Source organism: Rousettus aegyptiacus, unplaced genomic scaffold, assembly GCF_014176215.1.
Source record: "Rousettus aegyptiacus isolate mRouAeg1 unplaced genomic scaffold, mRouAeg1.p scaffold_m13_p_4, whole genome shotgun sequence".
In the NCBI taxonomy this organism is placed as follows: domain Eukaryota; kingdom Metazoa; phylum Chordata; class Mammalia; order Chiroptera; family Pteropodidae; genus Rousettus; species Rousettus aegyptiacus.
The window spans coordinates 122,806,894-122,832,870 of NW_023416307.1; the positions used below are offsets into that span (position 1 = coordinate 122,806,894).

The 25,977-nt window shown below is 43.3% G+C and overlaps 1 protein-coding gene and 1 long non-coding RNA gene across 10 annotated transcripts in view; one reads left to right on the plus strand and one right to left on the minus strand.

Moving 5' to 3' along the window:
- Window positions 1-8: 8 nt before the first annotated feature.
- LOC107498670 lies at window positions 9-22,112 on the plus strand. 5 transcript variants are annotated; one of them, XR_004950425.1, is made up of 4 exons: window positions 9-2,446; window positions 3,453-3,620; window positions 20,337-20,405; window positions 21,579-22,112. It is a non-coding gene; the product is annotated as an uncharacterized LOC107498670 (long non-coding RNA). The 5 variants fall into 5 exon arrangements; XR_001594117.2 differs by lacking the exon at window positions 20,337-20,405; XR_001594116.2 differs by lacking the exon at window positions 21,579-22,112 and having other exon boundaries at window positions 20,337-21,202.
- The window catches only part of FGD5 (FYVE, RhoGEF and PH domain containing 5), a 109,856-nt gene continuing 97,511 nt past the window's right edge, over window positions 13,633-25,977 (minus strand). For 2 of the 5 annotated variants that reach the window (XM_016122032.2, XM_016122030.2), the window contains exons 15-20: window positions 24,168-24,267; window positions 23,660-23,797; window positions 23,075-23,204; window positions 22,106-22,236; window positions 19,446-19,577; window positions 14,345-14,774 (exon numbers count right to left, since the gene is read on the minus strand). In XM_016122032.2, the coding sequence (XP_015977518.2) occupies window positions 14,568-14,774; window positions 19,446-19,577; window positions 22,106-22,236; window positions 23,075-23,204; window positions 23,660-23,797; window positions 24,168-24,267 (838 nt within the window). In that variant the 3' untranslated portion in view covers window positions 14,345-14,567. Of the gene's footprint in view, window positions 14,260-14,344; window positions 14,775-19,445; window positions 19,578-22,105; window positions 22,237-23,074; window positions 23,205-23,659; window positions 23,798-24,167; window positions 24,268-25,977 lie in introns of those variants that run through there. The other 3 variants (XM_016122034.2, XM_016122033.2, XM_016122031.2) reach the window with 3 other exon arrangements.

Genomic DNA, 25,977 nt, shown 5'->3' on the forward strand with positions numbered 1-25,977 from the left:
CTTCCCAGCGCCAGCCTCACCGTGGCCGTGGGGGGCGGGCGAGCACGCGATTGGCTGAGCCGCGCGCGCGCACCGGAACGCCGCAGCCGGCGCTTCTGCAGCCGGCGCTTCTCCATCCGGCGCTTCTCTATCCGGCCCCTCGCGGCCCTCTGGCCCGGCGACGGCGGGAGGGCGCTGGGGTCCGCGTTGTCCGCCGGGGGGCCTCAGGCCGAGGCTCGGCCGGCACAGCTTTCAGACGAAACTGGAATTTAAAAGGCGAGGCAGCCACTGTTTTCGGGGTAAAGAGTGGGTTGGTCGTTTTAAAAACCTGGGGACGCGGGGCACCGTTATTTGATGCAAGTTCGCTTCTCCTGGGGAACCAGGAGTTCCTGGAAGCCAGGGGGGACTGTGTGTCTCGCTGTGACTTCCTTCATCCCGGCCTCCCGCCGAGCTGAGATCTCTGTTGGTGGAAGAAGCAATCACAGCAGAGCGCGTGTACGTCGGAGGGTGGTTTATTGGGTGGGTATTGAACTGTTTGGGCCCTACTCAGTACAGGTGGGTAGGTTTTAAAGAACCGAGTACGCACCAGCTTCTGGTGGTAATATGTAAAGTGTTGAAACTCTCCAAAACTTATTATTTGTAGTCTTTTAGTGAACATATCCAAATCTTAAGTCCATGGCTTTTCCCTTCGCTATTTGGAACTAGTAAACAGTGATACAGAAGTATATATAAAGGAATTGTTTGCAAAACTGTTTAATTTGTAAAGAAAATTGCTTCTTACGAATCCTGGATTGTCGATTTTCCTTAGATACTTCTCTCTTGACTTATAGTTTTGACTTGCTTTGGAAGTTGCAGATCACTTATTTATTCTAGATGCCTTGAAGTGTTTAGGTAAGGCTCCTTGATCATCAGGCTTCGTAGGCCAGAGAGCCTCTGCTAATTGAAATTTTTCCTGCAGTTTTCTTGTTATTCTGACTCCAAAATGGATGGGTTAATCCCATCTTAAACAGTAGCCATTTGGAGTTTTGTCAGGGTGACCCCCAACTTTGAGTATTTTGTCCATAATTTTATTTCTATTTGACAGGAAATGCTTTAAACACACAAATTTTCCCTTTTTCCTTGTTCTCACCTTGCAAAGAAATAAGTGGGAGGAAAAGTTAAATTTTGTAATGTCATGGTGAACCACACACACATCCTAAAGCTGGAAGGGACCCCAAGAGATGATAAGGGCTCATCCTCTTCCAGCAGAAAGCTTTTGCAGGAGAGGTGAGTAAGAACAGAAAGATGAAGTGATGTGCCTAAAGTAACAGTATTTTGATGGTACATTTTTGTAAACATGGACTGCTTTGCAGTTGTGGGGTTTTTTTTTTTTTTTTGGCAAAATAGGTTTTTAATGTTAAATATTGCTTCTAAATATAGTGTAAAAATGCACATATTAGTGAGTTTTGGGTTTTTTCTGCAAACACATTACAAATTGTACTAGATTTTGAAATAAATACTAAACAGTAATTAATGCTCCTGTGATGGCTGGTAGTTTTCTTAAGTTTCTTCATTTGATACTCAGCATCATTGTGAACAAGGCACTGTCATTTCCCTTTTACTGAGGTGCAGGAACTGAGGCCCAGATAAATAAGGTGACCTGCCTAGTGCTATAGGTATGTAAGTGAAGACAGAGCTCTGATCTAGTCCTTTTGATGTTAAAGTTTATACTGTAAACTATGCTGCTTCAGTCTGCCCTGTTTATAATATTAAATTTTCAGTTAAAGATTGATTATTTAATGGAAATAGTAGCAAGTGTCTATCATCTTCACTTGCTTGAGCAGCTTTTCTTCCTCTGAAAACAGATACACATGAACACATACACAGATTGCAAATATCAGCAGGTAGCAAACCTCTGCAGCTGATGCCATAGTGCTATTTTTTGCTCCATTGTGTTTTTGCTAGAATTCTTTTTAGTAAGAACTCTTCAAAGTGGCTTTGTAAGACTTGATGGATTTCGTAATCACAAAGAATACCCAAGTTGTATTATACTAGGTATACTTTCTTTTCTTGACTATTAAGAAGTATCCATATTTGCATTAATAGTACTTTCAACATTGTTTTATCAGCCTTTAAACAGTTCCTGATGGGGGCAGGTGGGGGGACGGGGGGTTGCACTTCAGAACTACTAGTAAGCTTTGGATGGGACCCTGGCATCAGCACTACTGAGCATCACAGATAATTCTGTTACACACTCGTGGGCCTGAATCACTGATCTAATTTAAAAATATTAATTAGCACAACAAAAAAAAAACCCAAAACTTTTTGTTTTAGCTTTTGAAATGCAAGCTAGAAGAATTTTTCTTTTAACTCTTTGATCATGCTTGAAAATTGTTCACAGGGAAGGAAGGCTCTACGAGAGCGAGGATATATTTGGCAGCACCCAGTCCTTGTGTGTGCATCCATCATCTTGGCATCTACCCAGACTGTGAGTCCCATATTGAGATGTGCCTTGTCCCTCTCGATCTCAGCCCTTAACGCTGTACCTAGTACAGAGTGGATATGAAGTGGGCATTTGTTGAATGAGTGCTTTTCCCAGCAACAGTGTATGATGAACAATATTCGTATCATCGTCCAGTTTTTGCAGATGAACTCAATGAAAACAAGGTTTGGTGACTTCTCAGAGCTGGGATTTGAGCCTGGGGCTTCTGGCTTCTTGCCCAGCGTTCTGTGGATGAGTCCAGACATTCCCTCTGCGTCCTCTGGGCAGGTCTTTTTTTTTTCCCCACACACTTAACCAATCTGTTTGCAGTCAATCATTAATTGACTTGCCTTTGAACTTTTTGAGAGCAGGAATGAGTTTCATTTTGTACCTAGCACAGCATAAACGTTTTTTGCCATCCTTGGTTATTTTAAATTTGCAGTTAAATGGTAAATGTTGAGGCAATTAAAATCAAATTTTGATTAATAGTTACAGATGTGCTAAATTTTTCAAGTTACTCTTAAGTAAACACAGATTTTTTTACTTGTAAGGGTATTGCTTTTGTGATAGCATAAAAAATGGTTTCCGTTTTTATTTTATACTGGGAAGGCTTAGTAATTATGTTCATAAGTACTTATGTACATCTTTCTATTTGTTTTTCTGTAATAGCTTCTGCTTTATAAGTATAGTAATATTTTATGAAATGTTTATATCATTTATATGATGACATGTTTATAAAATAAACTTTTTAAAACTCATATAGTTGTTATTAGCCTTAATTTTTAGGAATGTTCCTAAATGTTTTTTAAATGTCGCCTATGAGCAGATGTAATTGCAGAATACCAGATTGCACATTCCTCACACTTACACATTATCCTGTGTAATCTTCACAATAATTATATTGTTTTAAACAGAGGGAGGATGACTTCTGCAAAGTCACATGGCTAGCTAGCAAGTTGTGGAATATTTATTAAAAATTATTTCTGTTTATTTTTTCTTTTCTGTCCTTAAGACTTTGAGAGGAAGAAAACGTTCAGCCTACCACCATGATTCTGGCAAAGTCAAACTCTGTCACAGTAGAAGGCTACTTAGGTCTTGACTTTGTAAACAGCCCTTGTTCTTCCCAGGAAGAGGAAAGAGAAAGATTGACCCTGTGATGGATTGGTTGCACAGGAACACAGTGAGTGAGTTCCTGAGCCCCATGCAGAATGGCTTTTACTGAGAGTCATGCCCCTTTAGTTTCTGACCTGGGGTTTCCTGGGCCTTGAAAAGGTGTTATTTCCAAGTTGTAGTTGGCTCAGCTATCTTAGTGCATGATAGAGAATTTGATTATCTTCTCAAAAAAATAAACCTGCTCTTGGTCCTCGGTTTTATATGGGTTGCTTAGAAGGATGTTTTTTAAATGTTGCCTATTAGCTCAATCTTGAGGTTTGATAATTCTTTACTAGCCCAGCACCACATAGTTGTTTTTTCCATTAACCGACTTGAGACTGCTAGTCTTTCACAGCCTGTTAACTACAGGTCAGGAAGTGCACCCCAAAGCCACAGGTTCCTTGGAAAAGTCTCCTTTCTGTGTTTTGCTTTGTATCCTGCCCTTTATCTTGGGGAGAAGTGGGATACTACACAGAGGGCAGAGGGTCTTGGCCTTTGAGAAGATCTTGGTACATTGTCAAGACCTAGGGTCTAAATATTACTAAAGCCTCTTTGTTCTCCCCTCACATTTGGCCTCTCCCCTACCCCTCCCTAGTTTAGGTCTTAATCTTTGTTCCACTGCAGTGGTTTCCTATCCTTCCTAACCAGTCTCATACCAGCCGCTTCCACCCTTCCCTCCCCTCTCTTCCTCTCTCCTTTCTTGGCTGCCTGAGTATTCTAAAACAGCCATTCCTGGCCCTCTTTTTTTTTTTTTTTTTTAATTATAATTATTGGGGTTACGTCGATTAATAAAATCACATAGGTTTGAGTATACAGTTCAATATGTCATATGTATATTGTATTGTGCGTTTGCCACCCAAAATTAAGTTTTCTTCTGCCACCAAATAATTGACCCCTTTTACTTCTATCTACGTCCCCCTAACCCTCTTTTATTTGTAAAGTTCTTTAATGGTTCTGCATACGTTTTAAAGCTGAAATGAAAATCAGATGCCTAAGGGGGAAGTGGGGAGGGAGAATCCGGCAGGTAATCCAAAGGAGGTTAGAATGTTAAATGGTAGTGACACTTGGGGAGTTCACTACCCACTTAAAGAGGCAGCCCCTCATTAGACCTGGAATGTGGCCCTGAGATGATGTGTCATTGGATTTCTTAACCCATTTCCTGGTTGCCAAGCGTTGACTCCGCGATAACTTGTGAATTACAGCCCTTACCTTACGTCCAAATGGATGTCACGAAATATCTGGCTTTTTTTATTTTCACTTTGCTCTAGTACATCAGTAGTCTTTGGAAACAAATGACATCATTCTGTTTATAACATTGTTTTTAGTAGTGGTATTGCTGTTTTTAAAATACAGTAATTCTTGATTGCTGCAAATGTCAAATCCTAGAAAAAATAGCATTCCTACATGTGATGTTAACATTGTTCTGGAACAGTCATTAGCCAAAGATTCATTTGATGAATTCAATTTATGTATACATTTCTGTTACATTAGGATTAGAGACAGGTTCTGTTTAGAAATAACTCCAAGAACGGTTTTTATATTTTATTTTCACATTGAAAACCAGTTTTACTTCAACCTCAAAGAGTGTGTTTATGTAAAATTAAATTAACGCTGGCAGAGAGCTGCACTTTTTTTTTCTAAACAGGAAATGGGTTAAGAGAAGCCAGAAATCTGGATTTGTACATGTGAAATCTCTTCACTTTAAAATGTTGGCAATTTACAAATGGTTTTTAACTATGCAAGCCAAGCAGCACCTCTCAAGCAAGGTTCTTGGCTTCAACCGTTTTATGGTTTTGAGACCTCTGACCAATAAGATAAAATCTAAACTCCTAAGCCAAGGCCTTGAGATTAGAACATCATTCAATGGTAGTCTTCCAATAAAAACATGGTTGAACTCTAAAGAACTTTGATTCCTTCTATTGAGTACACATTTTCATCTGTCATGGAAAGAGAATTTAGTGGCAAGAAACAGAAGCCCATGTCAAGAGGCTGAATCCAAAGTAAGTGTGTGGGTGTGTTGGGGTTGGGGGCCTGTACCTCTTCTAGTTGTTTTTTCCAGAGAATAAACTTCCTGTGTCCTGCAAGCGTGGGGGAAAGGGCAGTCACTTGTCTGTATAGGGTGGGGTTAGGAGATCTGAGGGTCTTGTGACTCCTTACATAGACTAGGCTGATGTTCCTGTCTAGTTCCACCTGGGCCTTCCTAGACACCTATGTTTCCAGTCTCTGAGCCTCTCCAGGGGCAGGGAACCTTGTGTCTCAATAGCATCCCTCCCTGCAGTGACTTTGTTGTCAGCTGTCAACTTATATTGTCCAAAAATAACATGACAGTTATGTCTAGTGGTTGATGCTGGCTGGCAGCATGAACACTGACAAGTGGCCTCTCCATGTGGCTAGGCTTCCTTATAGCATGGCAGAAACATTCCAAAAGCAAGTGTCACAAGAGAACAGTGGCATTCCACATAATTCACTTCTATTTGCTACTTACTGTCAGAAAGGTTGTCCAGGTTCAAGGGAAAGAGATACATACTTCCACCACTTGATGGGAAGAGTGCTGCCACATTGTAAGAAGGCCATCTTTGACAGAATGGACTTGAGGTCACGTGTTCGATTTGTCTTTAAATGGAAGATGAGAGAGGTGTTTCTAAAACATCTGTTCTTGCCACCTGTTTTTTAAAGTGTCTGGAAGTTCCCATGGTCTTCTGGTAACTACAGGATAAGAACAATGTCTCTGAATAAACCTGGCCCCAAATAGCCTTTCTTGTCTCATATGCTTTTGTGACTTCTCCCTACATAGTGGCAATTTTGAACTACCCTATTCCCTGAATGTGTTGTGTGGTATCCTACTCTTTCTCACACACCTCGCTCATTCTGCTCTCTGCCACCAGGGGCCTCTCCAAGCCCCTCTTCTCTGTAAGGCAACTCCTTCCTCAGGTGTCAAGCTCCAACTCAGAAGTCACCTTCAGGAACACTTCCCTAATCTACCTCAGGCACACTCCATTCACTGTCATCACTTCCCCACAGCCATTTCTCACACTTCTACCACAGAGAATTAGAGCATTTGTACCTGACTTCTCAGATTGTGAGCTTTTGCCAGTAAATAACCATGAGTCAGTCTAGTGCTTAGTACTATGCCAAGCACGGTGTCACTGCTAAAGTGGTACTTGGGTATTGTAGTGTTCCAAAGTCCTTTAGCATTCTCATAGGCTTACGGACACAACATTCAACCACTTATTCTCTTCCTATTCCAATGGAGTTGACTGAAAATTTCTAGAACCAGGAAACAACCCTGATCATATCAACCTCCCCCCCGCCAGCTAATGATCTTGGAAATAAATATAATGTGTTTCTTGAGGTTTCAACATGCAATTTGATTTCTTCATAGAGGTTTTGGCTATAACTTAGGTAATTAACATTTCTCCGTATTAGGAAAGTCAGTATCAGTCAACTGTGTATCAGGGTTTCAATCAGCAGAGTCCATCTCCTGAATAACTGGAAATTAATAAATCTTGAAGCTAAGGAGGGTGGTATAGCAGAGTGAAGAGCACCCTTAATGTCTTACCATATTCCAGATTTTCCGTTAACCGATTGTGGGACTTTTGATGAGATCCAGCTCCCCAACCTGTTTGCACCAAGGTCAGTCAGGCTGCAAAACTTACCAGGGTGGATGAGTATGGGAGGAAGCAAGGGGAAACACTTATGCATTCACAAAGGCTTCTGAAACAGAGCTCAAAACTCTTGACTGAAGGTCGGAATTGAACACTTTTAAATTATGTAGATATGTTTAATATACGATATTAAATTTACTTACAAATTTATTTAGCAAATGTTATTTAGCAAATGTTTTATCTATTGTAATTTTTCTTCCAAAGAGAGAACTTGTCAAGAAACATTACGTTATACCCTTTATTAAAAGTTTTATCCCTATAGTTGTCCTAAATAAAGAGGAAAAAGACCTCTTAGAATTTTTCACAAATAAAGGTTAGCATTGTCAAGGGACATACCCAGGAAAATAAAAATTTTTTTTTTTAATGTTATTTCAAAGGCCATTTTCCTCACTTCTTATCAGGCAGGGATATGTTTCTGATCCAGTGTAACAAAGGATGGATCCATAAGATGAGACAGTGATATCTTGATAACTGTAAAAATGGAAGATATTTATTGAGTAGGGTAAAAGGATGATATTTAGTCAAATTGCTATAGTGAAAACTAATGGTCATTTTTCACCTTGCCACGTAAAATAAGATTTAGGGTCACACTGAGTGGTATTGTAGCTGTATCTTTAAAAGAGCTGTCTAATCTATGCCTATAATAATTTTCATAATTATATGTGTTGGCATAATCAAGCCAATTACTGGAGCGATCAAGAGGTAATTTATTTCCTCATGTATGCTGCTCACAGCAGGGCAGCTCCATTACACATTCATGAATTCTAGTGTGATATTGTTAGGGGTCGTTAACTACAGGCCACTGGATTTGAAGGGCCATATATTGGAGCTGGCAACTCTTTTAAATTCTGGGTCGTTAACTACAGGCCACTGGATTTGAAGGGCCATATATTGGAGCTGGCAACTCTTTTAAATTCTGATCTGCTCATATCTGTTACTTAAAATATCTAAAGAATGTATAGCTTATTGCCTACACTTTACCAGAGAATAGATTTTGGGATATAGCTGTTGATAAAAGTATTAGACGCACTTCCCTCTGAGTCCACCTTTGGAGAGAATGTGAATTGCACTTTTGAAAGCGAGATCCCAATTTTGAAGAGAACTTGTGGTCAGTTAGGGCAATTTGCACTTGAGTGGGGAATCCTTATATAAACCAGAGTGGTAGTCACCGTTGAAAACATGCTGTTGGAGAACCTGGGATGAAACATGTTATTTTAAAGCTCTCTGTTTGCACCTCAGCTCCTGGAGAATTTTGTCATTTATAATTTACATATACCAATAATAGAGTTTTCCTTTAATTACTACAGTAACCACTTCCTGATCAAAAGAATTTGTGTAGCTTTACCATGGATTTTTTACCTTCTCCCCTTGCAATATTTTTTGAAGCATTCAGGAAATAAAACTGGAGATATGTCAATACATTTGAATGTGACCTTAACAAAGTCTTTTGTTTTGGCTTATGTATCTACAACTTCGTGCTCTTTTTTCCTTACCTGATATTCTTTAAAGTTTTTTTGACCACAAGCTATATAAATATTTTACATCAACAATCAATATATCATAAGTATATACATACACAATTGAGAGGAAAATGTCATGAAATAATCCTTAAGGACAATGGATATATACTTTGCTGTGTCCTACTCTGTTCTCTTCAGTAGGTGGTGGTGAGGGCACTGGTTGTGACCTATTACGTTGATTTCATAACCCACTCCCAGAATTTGAAAAAAGGCTAAAAATCTATGTGATTTTTTTTTTTTTTGCTTTCTTGATGCTTTCTTCCTTGCTTGCTTTCTTAATACAGATTTTATTTTGTATAAGCCTCTCTTTCACTCCAGGGGAAGTTCCTGAGGAAGTGCTGCCCCTACACAATGGCTCTGTTATAACAGCATCCTTGAAAGATCAAAGTAGAAAATGAGACCCATTGTCATGCTACTCTGTTGACACAGAATGCCCTTTCCTGTGAGACATGATTAAATTATCTGTACAAGGAAGAGATCAAGACCACGTAGAGCAAAGGTCTCCAAACCCCAAGCCGCAGACCTGTACTGGTCCGTGGCCTGTTAGGAACGAGGCTGCACAGCAAAAGGTGAGCGGTGGGCAAGTGGCAAAGCTTTATCTGTATTTGCAGCCACTCCCCAGTGCTAGCATCACTGCCTCAGCTCCACCTCAGATCATCAGGCATCAGATTCTCATAAGAGCACTAGTCCCTGGTGTGAAAAAGGTTGGGGCTGCTGATGTAGAGACCCTGTTTTGCAAAATCCCATGATCACCAGGACATTATGAGGGTGGCCACAGGGTCATAAAGCTCCAAAGAATTCCGTGGAAGGGGATGTTTTACTGGCCAGGTACCACCTTTTTGCTAGTCCTGTGTCCAGCTCAGTTAGACTGGTTTTCTCGTAAAATATTCTCTGCTTTAGCTGTATGTTTCTCTGTACAATGTTTGGCATAGTGTCAAATTTTAAGAAGTGTCTTGCAATCTTGTGTGATGTCACCAGTGCCAGCTCTCATGCCTTTATCATTTCAGACACTCTTGTGTCTCACTTTTCTTCAGCAAAGGATCTGAATATACACGGCAGATACAGCCTGTAAATTGGCACTTCTACCACAGACTCATAGCCTGGTGACAAGCTAAGATCGCTCCCCATGATTGAGCTAAACTTATTCAAGATGCAGCTGAATAACACCTCTGTGAAACCTTCCCAGCCCTAACCCCAGATAACCAACCTGCCTGTGCACAGTCTCCTGAAGCATTTGTACACACTGTAGATACCTGGGCCCCACCCCAGACCTACCGAGAGGGGGACCCTGGCCAAGTTACCTAATGTTTCTAACCTCTGGTTTCCTCATCTGCAAAATGGGGATAATAATAGAACTCACCTCAGCAGTCCTGAGGAAATTAAATGAAGTAACAGTGTTAAAGTACTTATAGCACTTCATGCAGAGATGCTTGCTGTTATTTCTTGCTAAAAATCACACAGGTTTTCTAGGATCTTGTGAGAGGTGTTTTTTGGCTGCTGTTAAACAACTGTGTTTGATTAGGTGCTTAAGGGATCAATAACATCAAATCATCTTCCCAATACCACTTATAGTAATATTTAACAAAAATATATAATAGATGCCCAAATAGTTGTCCTGTAAATTATTCTGTCACAGATAATCCCCCAAATCCATGACAAGGCACAACGCTTTCACTACACAAATCCAAACCATAGTCTTTGTAGATGTGGTCCAGAATGTGGACATTATGGGTGAGTCACCAGCAGCCATTGTACTTACACTGCCCAGCTATCTGGTCTGTGCCACTCACAGTGGGCCCCTTTCCGGTGACTAGCTCAGGAGAGAACAAGTACAAGTAAGTGTGTTCCTGGAGCCATATAGAGAACCTGCTGGGTGCTTCTAAGGAAAAAGCTAGCTACAGAAAGCCAACTTCTCCCTCCATGGTGGTTGTGAACAGGCACGTCTCTAGCCCCACCCATCAGTGGCAGTCACCAGTCAGACTCTTGGGAACCAGCCCAGGAATCAAACTGACAGTGGACAGCAGGTCAGAGAAAACCAAAGACCTTGGTTCTTGGGAATACTCTAGAACCCTTAACCTGTCCTGCTTGCGTACCTCCTCTTGTTGAGCTAATTTCATCATTTCTTAAGCCAATGTGTGAAGTTGGTTTCCATTTACTTGCTCTTGAAAATAGACATCTTAGTGTGGACACATCTGCCCTCTCAGCTAACCATTATTAATACATGGAAGTACAGAAACTTACCTGATCACAGAAGCTGCAAATCACAGGCTGAATCAATTCAGACTATTCTGGCATATTGTTACTTTGCCCTATAGCAGGAAAAAACTCAGGCTCCAGTCTGGTCCTACCACTCTAGGAGGCCTCAGTCTCCATTTAGGGCTTCAGTGTTCTGCCATGACATTTTCATCGTTAATCAAATGAATAGGTGGACTAGATAAAGGACAAAAACCATATTACCCTTCAGTGGCAGTAGCAGGACTGCTGGAGTCTGGCCTTGGCTCACCCAGTGCATGCCTGAAGGTTAGCCTGAGTATCAGCCCCTCACTACACACCTACACACAGCACTAGGCTGCATGCAAGGGAGAATGAGTGGTCAGTCTGTCAGCCTGACCAGAACTCAGCATATTTCTGATATGTGAAACAATTATTAGGGCCCAGGAACTCAATCAATATCTGTATACTACTGTGTTTCTAGTGTGCTTTGTATTAGTAATAACCATTATTCCTACTTAATAAGACCAATTCAGGCTGGAAAATATATTCAGTCTGCAGGGAAGGTGTGATACCACCATAATGTAAGATAAGTGCTGCTTTCAGTAAAACCCTGAGTTTTATAACACTACTGATTCTGAGAAGCAGGCAGAGACCAATCCTGCAGAGATTTGTGTTTTTCTGGTCCACATGTGGAGCTCAGGGAAAGGTCCCTGAAAACAAATGGATGGGAGAAGACACAATGGTGAAAGGGTTTCAGCCTACCCTTGCTAGGCTCTCTTCAGGCCTGGTTTCTCTTTCTTGGCATTTTCATGGATAAAAAGGAAGGTTTCTTTTTTTTCTTTGTGTATTATCTTCATATTGTATTGTCACAGAACAGGGCTCATGACTTTATTTTCCTTTTGTGTAACAACACAGTGCCCTTCCCCAAAGGTTTATGGTCTCAGCCACTTTCACAACATTTGGTTTGTGCTTGATCCCCTGAACTCTTTGGGAAGCTAGAATGGTCTCTGCGTGACAGATGAGGGCACTGAGGCTCAGAGCTTTTGAGGTCAGGGCCCAAGTTCTCATTTCTGAGCCACAGGTTGGCACAGTACTGCTTCCTCCCGAGAAACAGCATTTGCCGAAGGTGCACAGCGAAGGGGCTGCTCTCTGTCCAGGGAGCAGGGGGCAAATCAGATACTGTGGGGGTCTTGGGCAGCACTGCCTTCCCCAGTGTCAAAGCTGGACATTTCTCCAGCCTCTGGGCCCAGTGAGAGGGAATACCCTCAGGCCAGTTGGGCAGCTTCATATGATTTACTCCAGGTAGGCCCACGTACAGCAGGGTAACACAAACATGTAAAATGGGCAAGAAGGAATGAGTGAAATCGGCCAGTAGAAATCAGCTGAAATAAGTACACAAAGAGCCATACAAGGGATAGGTAAAGACAGGGTCCAGGTAAACCAGGCGAGTCCTTGTCCAGTCACTCATGAGCTATGGAAGATCTTGGTAGCCTCTGCCACTTCCTTCTACAAAACCTATCTAGTGTATTTAATCTATAACCCAGGTGTTTTAATTAATGTAACTATTCACTGAGAAATAAAAGCTCTATTACCTCTTTACAGAGTATTGGGAATAGGATGTTATATGATAAAAGAGCCCTTCAAATGACTTCCAGACACATAATTCTACCTAGATCTCAGAAACTGACAATGGGCAGTAGCAGGTTGGGGAAACTCCCACTGCCTGGTGCTGAAGTCCTACTATACTTTTTAAAGGCTCACAGGGTCCAAAGGTCATTTAAATATGTTTGATGATGAAAACTATTCCATTGGAATTAAACCCTCAAAAATTAATAAATGACCTGTCTATTCGCTTAGTTTGCATCAATTGTTTAATGCAAGTATTTAAAAATAACTGCCAACTAGAAAAAATTCCCCTTAATGTAAATAACTCCTTGAGATGGGGGTTTTTACAAAAGGTTTGTCAGTAAATACCTTTTCTTAGGGGACAGCGCAGCAGGAGGGTGGGAACAGGACATCAGAAAATGATAGGACTGTTTTTTATTTCGATGAGAATAACAAGGAATCCCACCCACCCTCCACCCCCAATTTGCTTTATGTAAAAATACTTCCAGCATAATGAGCAGCAGTCATCAGTGGGAGGTGACTGAGCCCCAGGCGCCCAGAGAGTTATCATCAAGCCACTACTTCTGTGTTCCCTCATTGGGTCCAGACTATTGGCTAAGACCATGAATTCACTTGCTGATCACATCTCTCAAGGCTTTTTATCTCTCTCAAGGCTTCATAATACAGCTAAGGATTGCCACATCGAAAATAAAAACAGGTTCTTATAAACATAATGCTGTCAACTTGTGTGGGGTAAAACTCGGGAAGGCACACAATAAATTAAAGCAGACTCTGTCTCTTCGGCGGGTTTGCAGTGATCTCCAGGGCGGGCGCTGGATCTGCCAGCAGCCAAGCTTCCAGCACTGGCGCAGTGTTGAGAACCGCTGTGTGAAGGAGGGAGTCCCTCCTTTATTAAGTCATGTCAGTACACAGGTTGCGGGATGGAAAGGAGGAGGAAACCCTTGCCTTCCTATCCAGCGCAGTGCGCCGTCTGCGGTAAGGAGGACCTTGCCGCAGCCAGGGTTGCACAAGTGTTGCCGCAGCCAGGGTTGCACAAGTCAGTTTTCCGTACACCCTTGTCGAGTACTGGTGGCAAATCAGTCCACAGGGCTCCACCTGCTAGTTACTTAAGTAAATCACTTGGAACACATAAAATTGGAGGTTGTAGCTCAGTAAAACAATAAAGTGCTTTCGATGAGAGTAGCTGTTATTTACCAGTTGTTTCTTATTTCACCTGAGGCACTGAAATCAACAATACGAAAGGTGGCGATGTTTACCAGGAGTAAAAATTGAAAAAACGTGTTTCTACTAAAAAGCCTGCATTTCTAAAATGTACTTTTCTATCAGTTTCATGTCTTCTTATTACTAAATTTTAACTCACTGCTAGGTAAGGAAATAGTTTAAGTCAGGGTGGGGTGGTAAACATGTAGACAAAAAAGGGGCAGTCCATAAATATCCCTTAAGGATTCCACTTGTGAAGGTGTGAGCAAGGGGGTTCTGGCAAAAAGGTCAGGCCCCTGTGCTAAATCCAATGTATATCCAGATGATTGGGGACATGAATTGGTTTCCTGAAGGGTCCACATATCAACCTAAGAGTTTATTCTCAGTCCACATGCTTGATAACTGCTATAACACACTTGCATCTTCCATGGCCTTGATCCACCTGTAAACAGAAGAGGGGACACTTGGTGTTGTAACTGTCTGTAACTCTGGTCACAGAACCTGTAAGTGACTAGATTAGAAAGGTCAGCGACCATATCATAGTCACATTTATTTGATTTCCCCAGCATTTAGCAAAGGCCTGGAGCACAGTGCAAAGGTTTGCTAAATCAATGCATGCCTGTATGAATGAATCATAATATTTTTAAAATCACATAACTGGAAATAGGTAGTTTACTCTTCTGCTGTGGCCCAAAGGGACTTGATGGGATGGGATGGCTGAAGAAGAGAAGCCAAAGCCCCAGTAACAACTTACGTCTTTCTGAGAGAGAGGCAAGGGATTACAGGAGTAGTTATTTGGTACCTTTGAGCTGAATTGGTATCCTCAGCTTTAAAGCTATAAAATAGGGTTTTCTTGTGGTAAAGGTGAAAAACAGGTCCTACTTCGCTGCTGCCCTCTTCCTTTTCTGGGGCAATGGTGAACCCCAGCAGGGGCATACTCTCCATGGCCACTGTGTCCTGCAGAGGGCAGAAGGAAAATCTGATATTAAACACAGCACTATATATGGTCAATACTTAGTGTTCATCGGTATCTCCAATTTAAGGTGTATGATGAACACTTCTTTGTGGGGCATGCTTGGGCAACAGTGAAATAACCACGCACATACCCTTCACCCCCGCTTCCCATCAGGACCAGGCACGAGGAGGGAAACATCATTTTGGGACAGCCTACTAGGTTCCAGGCATTTTCACCTTCACATTACCTTGTTTAATCGTCACAGAAATCACAGAATGTCCTACCCACATTCTAAGAAGAAATTGAGCTCAGAAAGGCAAATAACTCCCTAAGATCACACAGTAAGGGGGAGAGCCAGGATTTAGACTTATGACCACATTCTAACCCCACATTCTTTCCACTGATTTGATTAGTCAGTGACTCAGCTAGTTTTCTAGAGTTACTTCTGATAACATATTCTGTACTCACTGCCCCATGCCCTCATTCACAGGGCCTCAGTATGGAACACTTAGGGTGTCTGTGCTATAAAAGGGCTAACAATGTGATGAGATATACCCAGAGAACACAGAGGGACCTTAAAACCATAGTGCTCAGTGGGAAAAAAAAAAAAAGCTTTCTTCTATAAAGATACACACATATTTACGTAAAAATACATGTTCGTAAATGATACAACTTTATAAAACTACACATAAACAAAGAGCTATACTTAGTTAAGCACATTAGAATGGTTGTGATAGGAGGAGGGAGGGAAGAAGAGTTTGTGTATAAAAGGGAATGAATTTTCAAAGATCACTGGATCAGAAAACGCATTTGACAAAATTCAACATTCATTCATGATAAAAACTTTCAACAAACTAGGAATAGAAGGGAACTTCCTTAATCTGACAGAGGGCATCTATAAAATACCTACAGCTAACATCATACTTAATAGTGACATACTAAATGCTCTTCCCCTAAGACTAGGAATAAGGCAGGAGGGTGTTCACTCTTACCAATTGAATTCAACACTGTACTGAGGGTCCTAGCCACTGCAATCAGGCAAGAAAAAGAAATGAAACACAAAGATCAGAAAGGAAGACATAAAACTATCTGTGCTTACAAAGAACATGATTGATTACAAAACTACTAGAACTACTAATGAATTTAGCAAGGTCACAGGAAAATCAATTTTCACATCTGTATACTAGCTGCAAACAACTAGAAAATAAAATACACTCCATTAAAAATTTCCTTCAAAAAAATAAAACATTAAGTTAAAAGAAATGCAAGAACAGAAATGTAAGACCTCTATACTAAAGACTACAAAACAGAGAAATTGAAGCATTAATAAAAATCAATACCATGTTCATGAATTAAAAGATTTCAATATTGTTAAGATGCCAATTCTCCCCAAATTGATCTATAGATTCAACAATCCCTGTCTTATCTTAGCAGGGTTTTTTTTTTTTTTGGTAGAAATTGACAAGTTTATATGGAAACACAAAGACCTAGCACACCCAAAACAATCTTTAAAAAGAACCAAGTTGAGGACTTACACAACCTGACTTTAAGCCTTACTCTAAAGTTATAGTAATTAAGACAGTATGCTATTAGCATAAGGATTGGTAAATATATCAGTGAAACAGAATAGAGTCCAGAAATAAACCCACACTTATTCAATCACCTAGTTTGTAACAAAGACCAAAATAACCTAACAGGGAAAGGAAAGTCTTCTACAAGTGGTCCTGGAACAACTGGATATCCATATGGAAAAAGAAAAAATGAACATCGACCCCAATCTTAGACCATACACAAACATTAATTTGAAACAGACCTAAATGTAAAAGCTAAAACAGTAAAGTTTTCAGAAGAAAATATAAGAGAATAACTTTGTGGCCTGTAGTAGACAAAAGTTTCTTAGGACACGGAAAGCAATAGCCATAAAGAAAAAAAAATCGATAAAGTGGATTTCATTGAAGTTATAAACTTCTGTTCACCAAAAGATTTGTTCATTCATTTAGAAAATGAATAGGTAAGCCACTGATAGAATATTCAGAAAACATTTATCTGACAAAAGACTGGTTTCCAAGATATATAAAGAAGTCAATAACGGGAAGATGACCTACTTAGAAAATGGGCAAGACATCTAAATAGACATTTCTCAACAGGAAATATATGAATGGCCAATAAACACATGGAAAATATCATTAGTCACTAGGAAAATCTAAATTAAAACCACACTGTCAGTAGAATGGCTAAAATTAAAGACTGACAATATAAAGTCTTGGAAAACATGGGAAGTCAACAGAACTCCCCAATTTATATACATTGCTAGGGGGTGGGGTGTAAACTTGTGCACCATTTTGAAAAAAGGTCTGATAATTTCTTATAAACCAAACATATAAGTTTCTATGTTCTAAAAATTCCAACTCTAGGTCTCTACCTAAGGTGAAATAAAAATCTATTTTCACACAAAAACTTACATGCAAAAATTAAGTGGCTTTATTGATGATTACCTCAAACTGGAAACAGCCCAAATGTCCTTCAACTGGTGAATGGATAAACAAACTGGTATATTTACAAAATACAGTACTACTCAGCCATAAAAAGGAGTGACCTATTGCTAAATGCAATAGTGACTGAATCTCCAAAACATGCCGAGTGGAAGAAGTCACTCATGATTCCATTTATATGATAATCTAAGAGGCAAAATGAATCTCTGGTGGGAAAAAATCAGGATAGCATATTTTCTCAAAGACAGGGGTGAGGTGGAGATTTATAGGTGCATGATCAAAATTCATCAAATAGTATCCTTAAAACAATAATTGTTCACTTCGTTATATATAAATTGCACTGCAAAAAAAAAAGATACACAAATATTGAACTCCTGGGGGAAGTATACTTTGAAAAGCATCAAAAGTCAGATGGATAGAAGGATGAATAAATAGATACTTGATCAAGAAAGTATAATCTAGTCGATGGCTACTCACTGAAAATTCTTCCATTATTTAATGTTTGAAATTTTTTTATAATAACTAAATGATAAAATGTTGGAAAAAACAGAAAAAATTCCTATATATTTCTGACAATCACTTACTCCCAGGATTATTACTGAATAGCAAGTTACCTCAGCTTTGGGTCATCTCAGGATACATAACATGTTCATGGTAGTGCAGATAGTGACAACTGGCTATCTACTTTATCACACCTTTTTTCTTTGATGCAATTTAAAGCTTGTTCTCACTGGAATATGCTTATTGAGAAATTGTACGAGTTCCTCTCTGGAAGCATATTTAAATTCATCTTTTAAAATTAACCTATGCTGTTACTTCCATGACAATTGTTGCTCAGAACCTAGAGACTTTGGGTTTTCTGTTCTAAGACAGAATTCACTTCTTTTTGATGGTTATTTATCACCAGGCTTTGTTCATCTAAACCAGAATTTCTTCCAAAAGTGTGTCCTGTGCAAAAACAGTTCTATGTGATGCTCCATAAGGAACAGCCTGTGGTCAAGCCAGCTTGGGAAATCTCCATGTCATAGAGATCCACAACACACCTTTGTGTATGAGAAATTCTGAGCAAGTCCCACTCACTGCCTACTCAGGGAACTACTGTGATGACTGTTCTGGGTTGTAGAAGGCTAGTACGTCATATTTCAGTTTGTACTGGAAAGATCAAAATTCTCAGCGCTGAAAGCCCCATCTCTGGACATGAAGTGAAGGGCCTGCTTGGGGAGGGCGTGGCTCACATAGTGTCCGAATCACTCAGACCCGCGTTTAGGTCTCTTCCGTCCGTCTGTGTCCCTGCTGACCTCTGGGACCTGAGGACAGGGCCAACTGCAGCTGAGCTGCAGGTCCTTTGTTAGAGCAGCTTTATGTTCTGAAGAAGGAAGTCGCTTTTACACCCTCTCCAGCATCTGTGGTTATGGGAGAAAGGCCAGCCCTATGCTCTGTGCACATCCTCATGGGGTAAAGCACCGACCCTCTGCAGCTGAGCATGCATTTAAGTCCTGTTTTCAAAGCAGATTTAGCCTGTGGAAGCCACCAGGTGGTGGGGCCTGGACACAGAAATCTTTCACATCAGCCTATGGGTTCAGCCCGGGTCAGGAGCTGACAGCCCCCTGCTGCTGTATAACCACAGTGCACACCCGTCTACTCTGGAAGCAGGCTTGATTTCCAAGGCCCTCTCTCCTATATTTTAGAAGATGTAAGTGTAAGATGTTCTATAAAAATATAATCTTGTTTTATTTAATAGAAGAGTCATCACAGTAGTTCCCTGATAAAAGAAGAATGCACAGATGAAAAAAAAAAAAAGTGTGGTAGCTTCCTTCAAGTTGTTGAAATTTGTCCCAAACAACTGAAGGGAAGAGCAGAGTGTAGCTTTCTCTTATGCTGGGCCTGTGACAGTCAAACATTTTGACGTACAGATCAGCATGCTGTACCACCTTATCTCTACACAGAAATGTTAAATTCCTTAGATTAAGGACAAGCACACGGTTGTGTATCCACAGAAGCGCTCAGTACATGGCACTGCTCAATAAAGACTTGACTGACATGGGAACTGGAACCAGCATCCAGGCTTCTCACAGCCCTGAGGTGACAGGGTGTGGTGCACACCCCACTTGGACATTCTGAGGCTCTGAGCTTAACCTACATGCCTTCATAGGAGAGAGGGGAGAACGGGCGAACCACCACTACCTCACTGGCCATGTAGGTGTAGAGCACTTTGCCTTTGATGACAAACCAGAGCTTCTTCCAGTGCCTCTTGCCTTTCTTACACCGGCTAAGATAGCCACTTATAGCAGAACCTTCTCCAGAGGCCGCCACCTGGAGAAAGAGAAGCAGAACGGTCAGGGCACACCAGGTAGCGGGCACAATTCAAACAGAGACAAAATGACATGCAAAACAGTTGGCAGAGTGTTTATGCTGCTCTGAAATCTGAGACTTGAATGAGGTCTTAGGATACATCTAACACACTTCAAAGGCAGCAAAAATGTACCATGGTTTGAGACACAGGATTTACTGAATGGACCCAGGAAACACAGGAGTCAAAGACTGCCTTCAGGATTGCTGCCCCCTAGTGGCGTTTCAGATTCCTGGTCCTCCTCCCCAAGCCTCAACCCCTCAAATTAATGAAACTGCTGATACCTGGGGAAAATGGTCTTCTAAAACTGATTCTTACACTTTTCAGCTTATCAATCTCTTAAATTTAAGGAGAGATCCTCTTTGTACTGTTTACCTAAAAGCTTTATGATCTCTTGGCTAATGAGATGTGTTAATTTATTAGCAGTAAGTAGTAGCCTGGTCAGACAGGCTTTATGTGGGAGTTAAGAAGGTAGGCTTGGAGTAATATCGGTCTAGGGCTCCAATCCAGGCACTACCCATTTATAGACGAGTAGTGTCATGCAATTTACCTACTTTTTCTAGGTCTCTATTTCCTTACTAGTTAGTTAAGGTGGAATTAAATGACATAAGACAGATACCTGAGAGATACCCCACAGTAAGTGCTACATAAATATAAATCTTACTATTAGAGCAAGAAGGCCAGGTTTAGACATACTTTCATTTGGCTTTCTCATTTTATAGATGGGGAAACTGAGGTCCAGAGGTATGGAGGGACCTACTGAAGTCAAATCTCCATTTAGTTGAAGAGAGGTAAGAACTCAGACCTCCCACAGTAAATACTCCAGAGGCCAACAAACTTCAGTGCAGGGAAAGGAAGGTATGACTAGCTCAGATTGTTTTGAGAAGCACCAGGAAAAGACCCTACCCGCCAAAGGTCCAGGACTCCTACACCAGATACTGGCTCCCCCCACTCCGCCCCCTTGCCCTGCTGGAGCATCTCACAGATCAAGAAAGCAGTGTAGTCAGAACATGGCAGGGGAAACCATTTCTGTGACTTCCCTTTCTGACAGGTGCTTGGGGGCAGCATTTCCGTAGACTTCTCATGGGGAGCAGGTCTTACTGCTAAGGAGGAGCTCCTAAGAGAAGGGGAGAGGGTGGCGGGAGACTGGGGACACATTTCTCTGGGGGCCGCTGCAGATCCCACTGGGTTTTGGATAATAAAAAGGTTGTCACTTTGGGCAAAAGTTACCAAGGGGCTGGCTGGGGTAGATCCACATGGCACCAGGAGAAGATTAAGAGCAGTGGTTCTCAAACTCTGCCCCCATGGAACACTCAGGTTCTATGAGCTCGACTCATGTAGACCACCAGCACAGTGGAAGTGAGACGGTGAGCTTTTCTCAATTTTTGGAAAGGGACTAGTTAAAAAAATTATGGGACAACCATGCAATGTGAAATAAAACACATGAGATCTACATCTATGAGCAGTGTGAAATAACACCTAAGAGAAATTAAGTGAGAAGATTCAGTGTAATATGTTATCTTTTTGGTAAAAAAAAAAAAAAAGAGGATCTGTGAATGTACATCTTTGTTATATATATACATTAAAATTGCTGGGAGGATCCATTAGAAACTTGGTGGTGGTACCTCTAGGGTGGGTGGGACCGAAGGAGTTTGGGGAGGGAGAGGAATTTACTCTCCATCATATATTCTTTTGTGTTTTTTGAAAAAATTTTTTTACTCTGTGTTATTCCCAAGACTTTTAAGATGCAAAAGGGATTAAGTTAATGTGTAGAACCGTATCCATTAAAATGTTTCATCCCTTAATATTTTTTTAAACCTTTGCCACCTGCTACTTGATAATGAATATTAATGAAACTCGGAAACAACTGGTCACACTTCTTTTGACAGCTTGTATATTCATGACACACTTTTGTTTATGGTTGTGATTAGAATTTAGATGTATAAATCTGTTCCTGTTTGCAGGATGGCATTGAGTTTAGCCAGTTCTGAGGTGTCCTGCAAAGAGTGCCACGGCCTCTAGGAAGCTCACCGCCAGAGCCTGTCAAGGACCCCCAGGGTGAGAGGGAACAGCCCAGAGAGCCTTCCATGGGATTGCTGAGCCAGGACTGAAGCTGCTGTAGTTGGAAGAGCCCCAGTGACCTGTGCAGTACCCTTGGGCACTAGGTCTAGCCTATGGGGTAGGAGAGCTAGGAAAGAAAGAAGAGACAGGAGAGGTGGAGAGAAGGATGGGAAAGACATCTCCTAACACCATCTACAACCACTTCAGGTCCTGCCCTCTGCCACCATGCCGGTGTTTTTTTGGTTGTGACTAGGAAATAGACTCTGCTCTTGTTTGTCCTCATGGCCAGAATGTCTCCCATTGGGGGTCCTCTTTGTCCCAAAGAGCCCAGTCAGGCTAGGGCAGGGGAATCTGACCCTGTCCACTGAGGATGATCCTGAAGCCTTACAAATCTCCTGCCTCTCCATGTAGGCAGCCCCACCTGCCTTACCTCAGTCAGGGCTGAAGGGACTTTCTTTTGCTTCTTGAAGGTTGAGGGGTTGATGTTGTGGAAGACGGATGAGAAGGCACTGCTCGAAAAGCGGGGGGATGACAGGGGGAAACTCATGCTCACGGGCCGCTCTGTAACCAAAACGAGTCATGGGGGAGAGAGGTGAGTGTCCACATGGCAGGCGCACATCTTGCTTTGGCACACCGCTTCCTGTAAATCAGAGCTCTAGGTCCCTCCCGAGATGGGAACTAGCCTCCCATGGGGGTTAAGTGTGGCCCGAAAGATGGCCATACTCCCTTCTGCTCACACAGAGGCCCTGGGGGTTGGGAAGGAAGGCTTTTCCTGGGTGCCGGCTATCTCCTCTTCACCAGGTCCCAAGGAGGCTGAGGTTGGGCTATCCTCTCTGATGGCCTTGGTGGCACCAATGGAGAACTCTGGTTTTAGGCCCAGGATACACCTGCTGTCCATCTGGCCCAACTCTACTTGAGCAACATCTGTCCCCAAGCAGTCTCTCAGAAGCCAGCTCAGCATCCTCAGGAGCCTTTATCAGAGGGCCCTCAGCCCTCTCCTGACCTAGAACTCCTCTGCTATCGATCTCACAATTCTTAACCCAAAAAAGGCTCACAGAACATAGGCCTACAGAACATTCTCAAAAAGAAAAGAGGGCTGCTATGATGAGGCTAACGTGAGCACCCTGCTTACTGTTCCTGTCACCTAGAGGCACTGACACAGCCATTTCCCAAACTTGGCTGCCCACAGAACTCTTCTTTTAGGAGCACCTATCAGTTTTTTACAGAACCAGCATTTGAGGAAAAAGTGACCCAGGTCTAAATTTAACCCCCTGGCTCCTCCTTGTGGGTTACTTTTGTTCTAAGCCTTCCAGGGAGAGTGGCTTCAAGCACTAACCATGGACCAGGGAGAAGCCCTGTGGGCCACCTAGAAGAAAGGCGAGGGTGGTCCCTAGGTTACCTCTCATCAGGCCTGGGATGTCCCCGCCCCTCTTCTTCAGCTCCCCGTAGCAGCCATCGCAGACCTTGGCCATTCGGTCCTTGAGGTACTTCAGAGGGTACTTGTTTTTCGAACAGTTACGGCACACAATCTGCAGGCCCAGATGGGGACACGTGTCAGAGCAGTTCTCACCATCTCGGCATGTGCAGAGGGCCAGCATCCTCTCCCCTCTGCCTGCCTGTCCCCCACCTCCTCCAGGGACTGTGGTGGGTCCCCCTGATTTTCCAGGGCAGCTACAGAGTTTCTGTGGAAGTGCTTATCTGTTTTTCTGATGAACCCTTAACCATGACAGAACACTTTCTCTCCAAGGATAATAGCCATGTATGGTATGATTTTTTCGAGAGTGTGGTAGTGTCATAGAAGAGGCCTGGGATTTGGAACTGTGGTTTGAGGACATCAGTAAAATGAGGATTAATAATTCCTACCTCTCAGGGTTGGTTTGAACATGCCTCACTCTGGGCTGGCCCGCAGTAACTGCAGAATGCCCCTGAATCCCCACCTCACGCCACCCCCATGCACACACTCCCCCTGGGGAGGGCGACTCACCTTGCCACAGGCATGGCAGTGATGACGTCTCAGGGTGAGGGAGAAGTCGCAGCCGCAGTTCATGCACATCATAACATGTGTGACAGGCACCAACGTGGGGGGCCTCTCCCCCAGGCTGACCCCAAGCCTCTCCCTTATCTAGAGCAAAGAATGGGGTGAGCAGCGTGGTCAGGAGACCTGCTGGATGGGAGCCCACTTTCCTGTATGAGGTGCGTATGTGTGTAGGGCAGGGTGAATTCTAATTCTATGACACCCCACCTCACCCCCACACACATACGTCCTCTAGGAAGCAGATCTTGGGTTGGAAACAGAGCCAACTGGAGGTGCTGTGCTCTGGGTTGGGGTTGCACAGTGACTGCCCCTTGGCCGGGTGGGAACTTGGTAGGGAAAGGTGGGAGGAGGAGGTGGAGCCGGTGCCCTAAGGGAAGGAGCTCTAAGTCCTCCTGGGTGCGTGGCCTGCCCAGCGCTGTGTGGCTGGTGTCAGGTGGGTCCCAGGGCCCCCACTCACCTCCACGCTGTGGTGGAAGGCAGCCAGAGCCTGGGCCTTGTAGTCTTCAGGGAGAGCTCTGCTCAGACAGCCATGCCACTCATCCCGCTCTGCACAGGAGCTGTGAGCGTGAGCTGGAGTGAGTGAAGGTGCACGAGGGAACCAATTCCCTGTGGCCCCTGCCCCCGACCCCAGGCCTGAGCCTCTTGAATCTGAAATACCACTAACAAGTGCCAGCTACCTCCCAGACAGGCCTAGGCTGGTACCTCGGCACCTCCATCTGCCAGTGGGGCAGCCAGGGCATGCTGCTGTCCCCAAGGCCGCTTTTTCACCTGTAACATGAGAATGTTGACACTCTTCCTTGGACTCAAAGGGCTTTAGTGAGGATGAAATGACATGTGGGATATGGAGAGACTTTGTCAATACAAACAAAAGGGTGTCAGGGAGACCCTGAGGGGCCCACACTTCAGGAGGATGGGGGGGCAGGGGGCAAGGGGATTGGGTAGACAGAAGCTGGCAAAGCCAAGGTCCCAGTCTCTCCAACTGCCTCCGCACTTTCCCACATAACTTCCCACTCACTCATCCAACAAGTTTACTTCCCCTTCCCAACTCTGTGCGTGGCAGGTGTTCTGCGTGCTGAGAGCCACTGGTGGCCTGAAGCAGCAGCAGGGTGGAGATTCTCACAGGGTCCACTAGGTGTCGTTCCCACACTGCACTAAGTTTGCAGCCTCAGCCAGAGAAGGGACTAGTTTGGCCTGGGAGGGAGAAAGGGTGGCAGCCAGCCAGATGCCACGTCACTGAAAGGAGATGTATGGGTTCTGCTGTCTCCTGGAAGCTTAAGTGTGAAGTATCTGTGTTACCAGGAATGTCACCAGCCTGTCAGTGACAGTAGCTTCTTGAGGCCCCTGGCTCAAGGGCAGTGCTCCTGCCTAAGAGAGATGGGCAGCCCCACCCGAAGCACTGAGCTCGGCCTGTCACCATCCTCACCTTGTGGCTGGGCAAATGGAAACCATACTCTGGGTCTCCTCGGGCCCCTGATTTTATCTAGAGATGAGGGGAGGAGAGGCCATGGAACCCAGCCAGGTATCACCTCCTCAAGGAAGCCTCCCCTCACTTTCCTAGATGGGGTGGTCTCTCCTTGGAATTTTCAAGGCTCTTCTACCCCTCTGGCAGTAGATAGCAATAAATAAGTGCTCTGGGTCACACAGTCCCGCGTTTGAACCTTCATTCTGCCTCGCATGGCTGCGTGTCCCCTTCTCTAGGCCTCAACTCCCCATGCATAGGAGAAGCTACAAGGTTCACCTTCGTGGGTGGTGCTGGCGGTCAGAGGAGGGGCCTGAGACCCATCCTGTGCCCAATGCATTTTACTCTTGTTATCATAACATACAGTTATGTTCTGCATTGTAACCAGTTTACAACTCTCCTACCCAGAATGTGGACTCCTCCTGAGGAAATAGAAGCTTAAATCATTTGTGTCCTGAGCACAGAAGTGGGCACTAAGGAGCAGCTAATAAAAGCTTAATGACCAAGTGCACCTACAAGACAGCATGTGAGTCGGTGTGTGCATGTCCCACGTCCCACCCAGAACCTCCACCTTACACGAAGGGCACTGCTGCCACCCCAGGGTATGCACTACCTGAGAGGGAAGACACACAAGCCTTGGGAACCCTGTCCCACCCCCACCATGCCCAGTGTGGCCCTGGCAGAAGCCACACCTCCCTGGTTTCAGATGCAAGCCGGCCTTGCCTTGAGAGGGCCCGTGGTGGGGAAGGGGAAAGCTCCGCCTAAAGCCAGGGAGGGGGGACCCCTGGGCAGCCTGAGGGCCTGGAGA